The following is a 14,657-nucleotide window of genomic DNA, read 5'->3' as shown; positions in this document are numbered from 1 at the left end:
CACATGTGACAGATTAGCAGACCCAAGATCAGAGGTAAGTCTGAGACCAGAAGTGAAAGGAGAGGGTATGTTTTTAAAAAGAAAAGATTCTGCGAACTGACAGGACATCTCCAAAGAGGAAAGGAAAAGGCTGGGATAATAGAAACCAGAACTGCTAGGGAACCAAAAGCAGGGAGACTACATGGCATCTCACAGAGAGAACATCTGGAAATGTATTTTCTGTGTCTGGGAGGAAAGAGACTTGGAGGGAGTACGCTTACACACAGGCAGGGGCCCCTTGGAGGGAGCAGCATGGCTGCTGTGCAAAGTAAAGCATTTAGCAGCCTTCCCCTCTTTTTCCAGTCATTGTCCTGAAGGCCACGATGGGCACAGGAACTGAGGTGGAGCTGTGAGAAGCTCTCTCTGGTGGCAGCCTTGCCTTCAGGGGACCTGGTGTTGGGGAGTCTGAAACCATGTCCCATTCCTCCTAAACCTGAGCCTGTGGGTATGGAAGGGGTTTAGATTTTGGTCTCAGAGTCCTATCTAGTACAAAAAATAGCTCCCTCTCGTGGTTGCTCTCAGCCTCAGTTTATTGCTGTAACACTGGAATTCAAGTCTCCCAAGGTTATCATGAGAAATGAATGAGGTCATACTCATAAAATACTCGAACAATGCCTGACACGTAAGAAATGTGCCAGGTGTGCAATAAATGGTAGTGGGTATGGTAGTGGATCTCGACCTGTTTTGACCTCTGGTGTTGTGATCCCTTGAGAACGGTCCTATGCCATCTATTAGTAATAATAGTTGAAGTACCAAACTTTGTAAGTTATTTACAGTGGACTCATCTCATATACATGTAACCTACACAACTTCAACTATATGCGCTCTGGAAAAAAAAGGTGAGAATTGTTGAAGAGCAGGACACCCTGATGAGCATCTAAGCCCAAGTGAGCATGTTTTAGCCCCTCATGCCTCCCTGAACCCAAGATACACTGGATTAATCCAAAGAGGTAAAAAATGGGGAGAAAAAATATGAATAAGAACACAAAAAATTATAGAGGATGTTTGCATTAAAAGGAGATATTGCATATTTTGTTACTGTAAACTTTTAAAGATCTTCAGTGTAAAAAAAAGATGACATGAATACAAACAGGGATTATAATAATTATAAATAGGTTAAATCCATCTAGTAAATGACAGTCTCAGATTGGGTTAAAAACAGGTTATTTTTACAAGAGACACATCTGAAGAGATAAGGGTTCCCTCTTTGCTTTACCTATTCTTCCAAGCCTAAGTGGTTGCCTGCAGCCCTTACCATCTGACACTGCAGACAACACATTGTGTCCTCAATGCTTCATAACTACATGACTATAACCCCTTGTTCATTGCCATACATTACTGGCAGTGGATTATCTATATAATAAAAGTTCAAAATTCTTTTTAGGCACCAAAATTTTTATTTACCCACCATCCTGCTTTCTTTTAACATTATAAACATTATATAAACTTTATAAACCAAATTAATCTCTTTTTGACCCAGGGCTGTGATAGGAACCATCATGTTACAAAGTGGTAGCAAATCTATGTCTGCTTTTATGTTTTTCTGGTCCCTCTCAACCTCTGCCTATCACCTCTCTTGTCCTGTTCTGGCTAAATTTTTTGTTTCTATCTTTAACAGTGTATTCTAAACCCTGTAAGACAGGGACTAAAAGTATCAACATCATTGTTCTCAGGTTTAAGAGAAGGCCCAGCACCAACCCAGGCTCTCAGGAACATTCAAACTCCAACAGTTCCTCCTTGCTTTTTAACATAGTTCCTTCTCGACTGTCTTGGGCTGAGGAACCAGTGAACTTGTAAACCAAGCACACTGGTAAAAGTCCATAGGCCAGGTGAAGACCTAGATGGTAAAGTGCATGGGCTTTCTGACCACCATTAATGACTTCCAGTCTAAGGAAGGACTGACTGGGCAGTCCCAAAGCCCCTGAACTCATGGTTCTCCGTGGATGTTCCCCTTGTGCCTCCATCATGACCAGGGCTTGAAGAGGGGCCTCTCAATTCCCCCTGCCATACTCGGAACACTATGAGGGATGCAGCAGAGGCCAGACATTGAGTGACTAGCCCCAGGGAGTCGAAGGGGGATGTTAACAAACCAATCACAAAGTTGGTGCCATTCTTGGGAGGAACAATTGGGCCTGGGCAAGGATGGCAGCTGGAAGGTGAAGGGCAGGCCTGGCTCTCAGTAGCGGTAGTGATCAGGCTTGAAGGGGCCATCGCGGGACATGCCCAGGTACTGGGCCTGCTTCTCAGTCAGCTTGGTCAGCTTCACATTCAGTTTGCCCAGGTGGGCTTCAGCCACTGCCTCATCCAGCTGGGGAGAAACACAGGAAGACCTGGAATCACTGCCATGCTCTGGGACCCCTTACCTGCATCCAGCCACCAACAGAGGTAGAAACTGTTCTGTTTGGGGTATCTGCCATGTGTGTTAGCCATATTACTTTATCCCATCCTCACAGCCAGGCTCAGTGGATGTGTTGGCTGCCCAGCTCTCCCTCAAGAGGGAACCATGCCACATCCTCCCCTCCAAGCAGCTCTGGTGGGACCATCAATTACATCTCCTTCCTCATCCTCCACCAACCCAAGCAGCTAACCAAAATACTTCTCTGCAATTTATCTATAGATAGGACATATTTTCCATACTAGGTACAGACAGAAGTGCTCCAATTCCACTGGGATTCCTAAACAGGAAGGTTATTAGTTTCAGCTCACCAGTGGCAAGTCTAATTGACAAGTGAAGTGAATGTAGAGAAAACAAGAGCCAAGAGAGAGAGGAAGACAGAGTTATGATGACACTGAATCCTGGATCCTGTGTCTGAACCTTAGACTTCTCTATTATATACCCCACAGAGTTCTGTTTTTTATTAAATTGGTTCCTCTTTTGATAAAAGTATATCCATAAGTTACTTGATACTCCTTCCTTCAAGAGGTAAAGCCTAATTCCCCACCCCTCGAATGACTCACTTCTAGTGAGTAGAGTAAAGCGGAGGGAATGCAGTTTGACTTTGGAGACAAGGTCATAAAAGACACTGTGACTTCCTCCTTGCTCTCTCCCAATCACTCACTCTGGGAAAAGCCAGCTGCCATTTCATGAGGACACATGATCAGCACTATGTAGAAGGCCATGGGCAAGACACTGAAACTTCCTGTCAACAGTGACATGAAGTGGATCTTCCAGCCCCAGTCAAGCCTTCAGATGACTGCAGCCCTGTCAGAAATCTTGACTGCAACCTCATGGAAGACCCTGAGTCAGAACCAGACAGCTAAGCTGATCTCAAACTCCTGACTCACAAAACTGAGATAAATGTTTATTGCTTTAAGCCAGGAAGTTTGGGGGTTTAAATTGTTACACACTGGTTTGAACTGGGTTTCTATTACTTGCCACCAAAAAGGATCCTAACTAATAAAAAACTGCCATCTCCTTTTATAAATGAGGCAATCAAGGCTTGGAAATGCGGAATGATTTGCCCAAGGTCCTACACTCAGTGAACAAGAGGACTAGGATTTGAACCCAGGTCCATCTAGCCCCAAAGCCCCAAACTATGTCTCAAGCATTCCAGCTAATGGCCTTCAGGGCAGCTTTGAAGAGACTGAATGGAAACAGAGGAGGACAGAGGTTAAATAAAGCAAACTTCTAACTCTGATCAGTGCTGAAATGCATAAAAGAAGCCTGAAAAGAAGCCAAGAGGCTGGACATAAAGATCAACTCTGGGTGTGGCTCTCACTTTCTCAGCTTCTATCTCTGAGTAGGGCCTCTCCTGAGGGCCCCAAGTCCCATCCCATGATGGCATGACAGCCTTTGACCACAGCCCAGCCCACAGAGCTTCTACATTCCCAAGTGGTTTCACATCCACTGTCTCATTAGAGCCTCACAAACACCCCTAGGAAGTTGGAAAGGCATTTATCCTTGTGATAATGTGCTCATGGGAGAGGTAGGCAAAGGCAGGACCAGAGCCCAGCCCCAAGTCCATGTCACTTCTAGAGGGAGAATGAAGGCCTCCAACTCCCAGAGTACACACTGAATTGTCCCTTCATTTAGCCTGACCTAGCGCAGGATGCCTTTCCTTCTCCCAGCTCCCCACACCAGAAGGCAGTGTGACATGATGGTTAACAACTTGGACAGACAGAACTAGGTTCTACTGGCCAGACACTCAGCTATGAGAACAAGTCAATCTCTAAACCGTAGTTTCCCCATTTGTAGGATGGATGTAACAACCATTCATCTCTCACAACTATTACAAAGAGCAGTGATATTCAGAGTGATTAGTTGAAAGTAGGTACTTTAATAAATGCTGGCTGTCCTCTGTCATTGTTATTAACCAAGGTATCTAATCCCTCTGTCATTGTTGTTAACCAACGTACCTAATCCCTCACCTATACATGGCATGTGAGGCATAAAGCCAAGGGTGCCCTGTCCCCTAGCCATGTCATGGCAGCAATGAAGGAAGAAGGTAAGGATGGGGCCAGGTGCTGGGACAGGAGGCAAGCTCTTTGCCTCTTTCACTTCCAACCCTAGCCTGATTTCAAAGGTCTGCCCAATTTTTCATCACATTCATAGCCATATTTTTCCCAACTGGGATCAGATGGGGGTCAAGTGTTTTTTTTTTTTAAACCCACAACAAGCCTGGGGACTTGGCTGGTACACCAAACATGGTAGCCCTTGAGATCCTTATGGGTAAAATATTTGATCCAGCAAGACAGTGCTCCAGAGAGACTAGGAGGAAGGAGTTGGCTGGCCCTGGACACAGATGCCTAGGCCTCAAGTGGACACCTAGGCTTCTTCCTACTACTTCCTCAATTGGCAGAACCAGCCTTTCTAGGCATAAAGGGGTGGTATGAAGATCCCATCGTAGCCTTTCCAGCAGCCAAAGGCTGGGAGAGCTAGCTCTCCTCTTACCATTTAGCTGATAGGGAAACTGAGGATCTGACAAGACAAGTGGCAAAGCTGAGTTCACCTCTGATACTGACAAAAAGAGCCAGCACTAAAACAAAGCAATTCTGATCCCTGGGGATGGGCATGTTGCATGGGGTATTAAGTACTGGATTTGATGTTAGAGGACCTCATCACCGTGGTTACCCTGACCACACACCCATAGCGTGTCATGTGCCATGCTTAGCGACGTACCATCTTACTCCAAGGCCACAAACCTGCATCCTGTAGACTGCCCTCTTATACACATGTCCCAGTTGATGCACCCAGTTATTTTCAAAAACTGTTTAAGAAGTTGCCTATATTTAAAAATTGTTTCTTTCATACAAAGATCTTGGTACTTGGCTTTTCTTTTTTCTTTTTTTTTGGTGGCTGGCAGGCATGGGGATCCAAACCCTTGACCTTGGTGTTATAAAATCATACTTTAACCAGCTGAGCTAACCAGCCAGCCCCTCCAGCTTCTCTTGAAATGTCAGAAGCCCTACCTAGTCCAATGGACCAGGGCTCCAGGGTAATGAGAACTGAGTGGCACACCGCTTTACCTGGGTCATGTGCTCTTCAGCTCCCACCCAGCCTGCTTCACTCACTTACCTGCCCAATCCCTGTGGGCATGTCGGTTTGAGACCCCAATCTAAGGAAATCCTCACAATCCTTCAGGGAGGTACTATTTCCTTCATTTTACAGTTTACAGACAGAGAAATGGAGGCACAGAGAAGTTAAGTAACTTGCTCCAGTTACACAGCCTGTAAGTGGTAAGGCTGAGATTCAAACTAGGTCTCACTGCAGAGCCCATGCTCTCTTCCCCACCTAGTCCTGCCACTCTGGGTGTTCTTCAGGGAGTCATTCGCCACTTTGGCCCTCAGTTTCCTCTTCTGTCAAATAGGGAAAGTGATTTCTGCACCACAGAAGACCTTGTCTAGGGGGACAGATAGACAAGTACTTTAAAAACTGGCAAGACCTGCGTGGGGAGCCCAGGGTCACACACATGACCCTAGGTTTGAGGGGGGTGAATACCTTCTTGGGCAGGAAGTGAACCCCGACAGGGTACTTGTCTGCGTGGGTCCACAGCTCAATCTGAGCCAGCACCTGGTTGGTGAAGGAGTTGCTCATCACAAAGCTGGGGTGGCCCATGGCACAGCCCAAGTTGACCAGCCGGCCCTCGGCCAGCAGGATGATGCGGCGCCCGTTCTTCAGCCAGTAGCGGTCTACCTGCAAGTGGGCAGAGCAATGGTGAGGGCTGGCAGGGCGCTGTCCTCACAGTCCATCACTGCCACACCCTACCCGCTTGTCCAGTAGGCTTCCCTGCCTCCAACAGTGCCCTTAAGGGCTCGGACTGCCCCAGAACAACCTCTAGCACAGGGCCTGGCACAGACAATTAACAATAGCCAATATTTATTAAGCAGCTCTGAGCTACAGACCTCACAGTTCTGCTGTGAGAATTTAATGAGCTGACACATGTAAAGCAACTGGCACATACCATTTACTCAGTAAGTAGTAGCTAATGTTATCACTATTACCATTATTGCCCTGTGCCTTGTGCTAGGTCCTTTACATAAAACTATCAAATTTAACCCTAAAAACAACCCTATGATTTAAGTACTGCTATCATCCCCATTTCCCAGATAAAGAATCTGAAGTTTACAGGGTTAAGTTACTTTCCAGAGGCACACATTAAGAAGTGGCTGCAATTTGAGCCTGGACAGCCTGAGGCCAGATCTAATGTTCTCAATCACCACTAAAAGTTGAATGCAGTGGCGCTCAACTTTGGCTGCACATCAGAATCACCTCGGAAGCCTTATTATGTTTTTTGGCAGTTAGCTGGTATGGGGATCCAAACCCTGGACCTTGGTGTTATCAGCACCACGCCTCAGAAGCTTTAACATATAAGGATGTCCTGGTCTCAGCCTCAAAGGTTCCTATTCAAGTGGCCTGCAGTGTGCCTCCCGGGTGACTGTGCCAAGGTTAAGAATTCCTGGTTTAGTGAGTGAATGTGAAGTGGAAACCCCAGCCTCAATGCCCCCAATCCCCCATCTCCTCCTGCTGCCTGAACACATACAAATCCGCTTTCTCCTCACTCCCATCCTTCCACTTGCTGTCCCTCCCCCTTCACACTGCCTCCCAAACATTGCCCCAAAAGTCCAGGTTTCCACGCTACTCCAAGAGGCCTAGTATAGGCCCAAGGAAAGGTCTCTGTTGCCCATCAAGCATTCTTTCATTGGACAAAGATTTACCGACACACATCTGAAACAAGACGCTCCCAGGGACAAGTCAACCTGGACTCCGCCCTCGTGGTACACCAGTGGAGGCAGAGACCAAAGCCCGTGATTCCAACTGCAGTGTTATGGGTGGGGCACTAGGGGTCTGCACAAAGCATGTGGGCATTGCCCTATGCCTGAACAGTAGGGTAGGAAAGGGGTCCCTTGCTATGAGGCTTAGAAGGTGGCAAAGAAAAGGGTGTTTCCTTTGTTCCAAACAAAAGGAGTATCTAGACAAATGATCAGAAGCAGGAGCTATGGTGGAGCATTCAGGGACAACAATTCAGCAATTCAGTCCTGGACAACCAGGACGCCCTAATGTATAGGTCCTGGAGAAGATGGAAAGGAGATGAAGTTGGGAAGAACTTTGGAAAGACTGTCAGGATGTCCGTTTCCTTTGTTCCAAACAAAAGGAGTATCTAGACAAATGATCAGAAGCAGGAGCTGTGGTGGAGCATTCAGGGACAACAATTCAGCAATTCAGTCCTGGACAACCAGGACGCCCTAATGTATAGATCCTGGAGAAGATGGAAAGGAGATGAAGTTGGGAAGAACTTTGGAAAGACTGTCAGGATGTCAAGGGTGAGGACAGAATCCAGGTTTGGAGGGCGGCTTGGGGGAGAGGTGCCCATCACCCCAACATAGCCCTGTGATGCCTCTGCAGAAGGCAGCCTGTCTGGCTCTCAGGGAAGCATGCCCCACCCTCCCCCGTGCTGTGGTGAGTGCCAGGCCCTTAGGCAGAGAGATGGAGGCACCCTCTGCCTAGCCAGGAACTGACACCCCTACGTAAGCACAGGACCTACCCAAAGAGAACTCCCACACTGGGGCAGAGGGCCCAAGGGGAGCGGGACAGGGCATATGGATGAGGGATGTGTGTTCACGGAAGCACTTGCCTGCCTCTCTGGGGCTCGGGGCTCTGGGCTCCTGGCTGGGCTGGTGGTATGGCTTTGACCGTGTGGGTGTCAGGGTTTTGGCCACCTCTGTGTCTACTGTATCTTGTATACAACATCTCAAAGATAGCATGGGCACCAACTCAAAGTGCCCCACAGTAGGTGGGGTATTTTCCCTTTGAAAAACGTGATGAACATTTTTATATACAGACTTAAATTATTTCTTGGAGGAGATACTGCCCAAAGAGTTTGCTTAACTTTAAAGCCCTTGATACTCAAAGCCAAAATGTCTTCCAGAAACTTATGACTTTTATAATCACACAAAACAAACTCGCAATAAATATAACCCAAATAAAATTTTATATACCCCAGAGGAACTCATGTTTCAAACCCCGTTGTAATCTTGTTCTTTTCCCAGTTCAGTAAATAGGCCTACTTTTCACCCAGCTATTCAGCCCAGAGACCTAGCATGTTTTTAACTCTTCTCCCATCCTGTCCCCACATCCACTCTATCCATCCACAGCACTCTCCAAGTGGAGGCTGCCCACATCCTTTGCAAGGACTATGACAGCATCCTCTAAAAGCCTCCCCCTCGTTTTCATTCTTCACATGTGGCAAGAGTGATCTTTCTAAAACAGCTAGTTCACCATGTACAGCTCACCTGCCTAGTACCTTTGGGGACTCTGGCTGCTCTCAGGATAAGTCTGACATCTCAAGTCTGGCTCTGGACCCAGGCCCTCTTCCTCCCATCCCACTGCCCGGGTTGCAAAAGTCTCCTTATCTACCCTCTTTGGTGGGTAGCACCTGAGCACGTGCCCACTTGCTGGCAGGGCTGGAGCTTCTCACCTGGGGCTTGATGTTCACCTTCTCCACGGCGTTCTCGTTGAGCCACTTGACATCAATCTCCACATCAAAGTGTCCGATGTTACACACGATGGCATCATCCTTCATCTGCTCAAAGTGCCTGTGGGAACCCGAGCCCATGGGTGACTGTCAGGGACAAAGAGCAGTACCAAGCTTGCCCCCCTCCCTCGCTCCCCAGGACCACATGTGGCACCTACCGGCCAAGGATGATGTCAACACAGCCTGTGGTGGTGACAAAGATATTGCCCTCCTGACAGGCCTCGTCCATGGTAGTCACCTCATAGCCTGTGCAGAGGTGGCCGTGGGTTATCTACAGTGGCCTTGTCCCTCCTCCTGCCTCAGTGGCTAATGGTCAACCCTCGCCCTATCATACCCTCCATGGCAGCCTGCAAGGCATTGATGGGGTCGATCTCGGTGATGATGACACGAGCCCCAAAACCCCTCAGGGCCTGGGCACAGCCCTTGCCCACGTCACCATAGCCTGCTACCACTGCCACCTTGCCGGCAATCATCACATCTGTGGCCCGTTTGATGCCATCTATGAGAGACTCCCGGCAGCCATAGAGGTTGTCAAACTTGCTCTGAAAGAAGAGGGGCACAAGAGAGCAATGGGGGTAGGCAAGGCCCTGGAGCCAGGACCACTTGAGCCTCAGAGTGTTCCACAGGACCCAGGTGCCTCAGGCCTACTCAGTATCTCAGCCTGGGCTGATCACCTTCTGTGACTCCTCCCCACCAGCCAATGCCCCCACATGCCCCTCACTCTGATCAGCTCCAAGTCTTTCTCTGCCAGTCCAGAAACTCTCCGGGGATCAACTGCACATCAGAGAAGTTGCTTAACGTTAAAGCTCTTGATACCCAAAACCATAAAGCTCTTGAATCCAGCTCTGAGACCCACTGTGTAGTTCTTCCATTCTTTAATGCATTTATTAACTCAGTCTATAATCCCACTATCCCCTCAGGTTAGGGCTTCATGTCCCCAGCCTGGCCTTCCTGGGTACTCTTCTTCAGAGGCCTACTCTGGAGCTGAACTGGGAGCCAACAGTGGAACTGTCACTGCCCCATCGGCTTACCTTGGTGACAGAGTCATTGACATTGATGGCAGGCACCTTCAGGATCCCGTTGGCCATCATCTTGTATAGATTGTGGACCCCAGTGGTGGTCTCCTCGGAGATGCCTCGGATGCCTGAACAAGTGGGGAAGGAATGAGCTTCACACCTGAACTTACTCAAATTCCTCATCTTTGTCCCCTAAAGCCACTCTTCTTTCTGGGTTCCCACCTCCGTGACTGACCCCGGTCTACCCAATCACCCAGGCCAGCATGAGGGAGGAGATACCCTGACACCCTCCTGCATGGACTCCATCACCAGGCCTAATGATTCTACTTCCCAACAACCCCCAACTTCTCCATTGTCATTCCCAGTGCCCTCGTCCCTGCCATCATCTCTCGCCTGGTCTCCCTGTCACAGCCCATCCTACATACGGCAGCCAGCAGCAATTTTTTTTTAAAAGATGACTGGTAAGGTGATCCGAACCCTTGACTTGGTGTTGTCAGCACCACGCTCTCCCAAGTGAGCCACGGGCTGGCCCCGCAATTTTTAACATGTATATTTTCAGATAAATATTTTCAAAATCCTCCAATGACTTCCTTTAGCTCTGAGCATTAAGCCAAACTTGTCTCTCTTGGCCCGTCAGGTCCTCATATATCTGGCCTTCACTAAAGCACCAACCACATCATACAGTACTCCCCAGTGAACGTTCCCGTGTTCACTGCTGCTGTGATGGCTTCCTTTGTTTCCTGAACAGTCAATCCTTTCCTGCCTCAGGGCCTCTGCACTCTCTGTAACCCTCATCACTACTCTCCTCCCCAGCTATTCCTAGTCCTGGCCTTGTACCTGCCCTTGGGCTGTCATCTCAGCCAGGCCTCCCTCAGTCGCATTAGAAGAAGTCAGGAGGCCAGGCCCCCAGCATGTCGGCAGGAGCCAGTTGTCCAACTGTCTCCCACAAATTCTGCTGCTCGAGGTGCTGGGAGGCTTGCCAGGCCTGCTGCCTTCATGTGGCAGGTCACCAGCACCCAGCCTACCTGTCCCCCCTGCTCACCCGACAGCAACTGCGGGTACTTGGTGTGGATGAGGTTGGTAAGGTCACCGCCATCGTCCAGAATCATGTTGAGGGGCCCATCCTTGAAGTACAGCGTCTGCTCGATGCACCACAGGTACTCCTCATCTGTTTCACCCTTCCAGGCGAACACTGGAGGATGAGTGGCACATCAGGGCCTGGCCTTCCCCACTGGCAACTGCTCCAGGGAACTTCCCAGGCAGAGTTAATGCTATCTCCTTCCAAATTCCCATCCCCAGTCACCTCCAACCCCTCTGAGGACTCAGCAGTGGTAAGAACACAACGTGGAGCCAGACAGATCAAGTTCAAGTCCTGGCTCTACCACTTGCCAGCTGTGTGACCTTGAGCAAATCACTTGACCTCCGCCGAGCCTCAGTTTCCTCCTCTATAAATGGGGCTCACAATAGTATGGGTTAAGTGAGACAGAAGCCAAATACGGCCCCCCAGATATCGGTATGTGGAAATAATTGTTTCCTTAACCACTCCCTTCTGTGTAGGCCCCAAGGACTGGGCCATCAACCACAGTGGCCAGGCCTCCCACCCACAAAGCCTACTGCCATTGTGTGTTCCACAATGCTTCCTACTCAGTGGGACCCACAAGGGAGGATCTAAGGTTTGTTCTGCACTGGAAGGCCTTGAGAGCCCAAGAGCCTTAGTCTCAAGCAAAGCCTAGCCAAAAAATTACTAAGAGCAGCTACCACATGTGTACCACTTTCTTGGTGCCAGACATTCCTCTACCTGCTTCACGTCCCATCTCACTCTTCTTCATAGAAACCCTGTGAGGCAGGTATTACAATCACCACCACTGAAGATGCCCAGAGAGGAGCTGGATGTACCTGGGTCACTCAGCATGGCATTCCAGAGTAGGCAGCAGAACCAAGGGCTACTGACTGCCAGCCCATACTCCTCCTGTCTATGGTATGACGGGGACACAGGTGTGGGGCTCCCAAGAGCCTCCTGTGAGCAAAGGACAAAGGGCCAGCTACTGCTCCCCCCAACTGGAACAGACAATGGTCTTGAAAATAAGGCCTTTCTCAGAAGAGGGCCATGGAGCCTAGCCAAGACTGAGGAGTGGAGAAAATGCCCATTCAGTCCTGGTCAGTCTGTGGAAGAGTCCTCCCCCACTCTCCCCTCTTGGCTGGTTAGAAGGAATCTTGAATGTCCTATTTAATCACCATCAGATCTAACCACTCGCCTCCTCAAGCCCGATAGACATGTGCCCATTTCTCCAGCAGCTTGTGAGAAAGTCCTTTTTCCTTAGTCTTGGCCCTTACCCAGCCCCCTAGCCCATCATACCCTAGGCAATGGGCTTCTGGGGCCCTTTTTCTGCCCTGTATCCCTCTGCAGTTCTTTGGAAACGGACCTACATCCTTCCTTTAAACAACTTCCCCTCCTCTGTATCATGTGGTTCCCAATCATAGGATCCTGCCTTTCCTGGTTACATGGCTTAAGATGGATAAATAGGTACCTTCCCTACAATTTTAGATGGGTGGGACAAAGCAGCTCTTTCCTATGGGTCACTAGGCTAGGATTCTGTGACCATGACAACTCCTCTCCCCTGCCAAAAGGAAACATGTTGCTGTAGGAGTCAGTGGAGCAAACAGGGAGAAGAGCCCCTTCACACATCCCATATGCAGGACTCACCTGGAATGCCAGCCTTGGCAATGGCAGCCGCTGCATGGTCTTGGGTGGAGAAAATGTTGCAGCTGGACCACCGCACCTATAAGAGCCAGCAAGACAGGACCATTAGTCATGAATGGCTCAGAAGCACCAGGTTCACAGGGCAGGGATGGGGAAAGCCCTCGAGCTAGAGATGAGAGGTTTGAGATCTAGGACCAGCCAGCTGCATGACCATAGGCTGGGTGAATGGATGGGAACCACAGCAGTGACAAGATCTGGCTCAGGTTTTAAGGTTTTAAAACATCACTCTGGTGCTATGTGGAAGGGAAAGCACTGAAGCAAACAGACAAGAGAAGAAGCTGCTGAAGAAGACATCAGACAAGAAATAAATGGTTGCAGTGGTGGTGATAGAAGTTGTCAAATCCTGTGTATATTCTGAAGGCCAAGCTGATAGGATTTGCTGAAGGATTAGTTACTGGAGTGAGAGAAAGAGGAGTCGGGAATGACCCCCAGGTTCTTGAACTGAGAGAACCTGGTTTCTATTAACTTTCATGGGGAAGACTATAGGAGGAAGAGGGGCAGAAAATCATGAGTGTGTTGGATGTGTTCAGCTTGAGATGCACAGGAGACCTCCAAGTGGAGATGACCCATCAGCACCTAGATGTACAAGTCTGGATTTCCAAGGAGAAGTCCAGGCTAGTACATACATTACGGAGTCATTGCCCTATAGATGGTATTTAAAGCCATAAAATCAGACCACCAAGGGAGTGAATGTTAAAAAGAAATAACAAGTCCAAGGACCGAGCCCTGGATTACTTTGCTGTTTTAGGCTGTCCTGTCCTGACCCCTCTTCAGAAACAGCTCTGCTCCTTAACTCCCAGAGCTGTTGAAAGAGCTGTCAATCATTGGTACACATGACTCACGCTGAGCCAATCATCACACTCTATCCTCTGGCAGCCATGATTGGTCCAGGGAAGGCACATGACCACAGGAGGGCCAATGAGAGCCAGCCCTTACATAACTGAGACACTGGGGTTGAGTTTTTCCTCCAGAGCTCTCAGTCAGGATGATGTTTTGAGGGCAGTCAGAAGCTACCTTCGCAGTCAGGGAGAAAATCTGCAGAACATTCACCACAAAGGGTAGCAGCACTGGAGACAGAAGCCCCTGCTGGCCGGAGGTGGGCCCCACCCTGAACTTCTCCCCAGCCTGGAACAGTCGTCGTCTTCCCTGGCTGAACCCAGAGAGGGTAAGGGACTCTCCTGGGTCACACATATGCAGACCTCACCTCAGCTCCCAGGGCGACTAGGGTCTCGATGAGGACAGCGGTTTCCACAGTCATGTGCAGGCAGCCGGCGATGCGGGCACCCTTCAGTGGCTTGGAGCCCGAGTACATCTCCCGCATGCGCATCAGGCCCGGCATCTCATTCTCCGCGATGTCCAGGGCCTTGCGCCCCCAGGCGGCCAGGCCCATGTCAGCTGCAAGGGCAAGATGGGTGGGAGTTTTGTGAGCCTCCTGCTCTCACCAGCCAAGCAGCACAGTCACTATGTGAGGACCCTGATCCACGTGTGGACTCAAACTCCGCAATCTGTCACTGCATTCTTTAACTCGTGTGGAGCCAAGGCAGTCAGAAAGACGTCCCTGCCTAACTGCAGCTTATAGCCTTGTGGGAGAACACAGTCAATCACACAGGTACGTGAAAATTACACACAGAGAGCCCCTTTAAAAAACAGCTATCAGATTATACCTCCCAATACCCTTTCTGTTGATGCCTACCAACCTCCAGGTCACGCTTCCTCATTCCCTAAAGATTTGCACTCCTGGGCCGCACGGTGGCGCACTGGAGAGTGCGCCGCTTGGGAGCGCGGTGGCGCTCCCTCGGAGGATTCAGATCCCATGTGGAGACTGGTTCCCGCTCTCTGGCTGAGCGCGGTGGGGGCGCAACACCGAGG

The 14,657-nt window shown here is 49.4% G+C and overlaps 1 protein-coding gene across 1 annotated transcript; it reads right to left on the bottom strand.

Annotated features, from left to right (window-relative positions):
* Positions 1-1,416: 1,416 nt before the first annotated feature.
* Positions 1,417-14,179, bottom strand: AHCY (adenosylhomocysteinase). The gene is made up of 9 exons (XM_008590733.1): positions 13,993-14,179; positions 12,732-12,807; positions 11,070-11,219; positions 10,043-10,155; positions 9,346-9,553; positions 9,170-9,257; positions 8,955-9,072; positions 5,978-6,172; positions 1,417-2,347 (listed from the first exon to the last, which is right to left on the bottom strand). Exons 1-9 carry the CDS (start codon positions 14,176-14,178, stop codon positions 2,216-2,218), a joined length of 1,266 nt encoding a protein of 421 aa, XP_008588955.1. The 5' UTR covers position 14,179; the 3' UTR covers positions 1,417-2,215.
* Positions 14,180-14,657: the final 478 nt, after the last annotated feature.

Source organism: Galeopterus variegatus, unplaced genomic scaffold, assembly GCF_000696425.1.
Source record: "Galeopterus variegatus unplaced genomic scaffold, G_variegatus-3.0.2 Scaffold6340, whole genome shotgun sequence".
Lineage (NCBI taxonomy): Eukaryota > Metazoa > Chordata > Mammalia > Dermoptera > Cynocephalidae > Galeopterus > Galeopterus variegatus.
The sequence above is the reverse complement of the archived record's forward strand: the minus strand, read 5'-3'. Positions and strand labels throughout refer to the sequence as shown.

Excerpts from the sequence above, each read along its gene's own strand:
- AHCY (XM_008590733.1), bottom strand. The coding sequence starts at position 14,178 with ATGGGCCTGGCCGCCTGGGGGCGCAAGGCCCTGGACATCGCGGAGAAT. Across the intron at positions 11,220-12,731 it reads TGCCAAGGCTGGCATTCCAG|TGTTCGCCTGGAAGGGTGAA; the intron begins GTGAGTCCTGCA and ends CTCATCCTCCAG. Across the intron at positions 9,073-9,169 it reads GTTGACATCATCCTTGGCCG|GCACTTTGAGCAGATGAAGG; the intron begins GTAGGTGCCACA and ends GGGTTCCCACAG.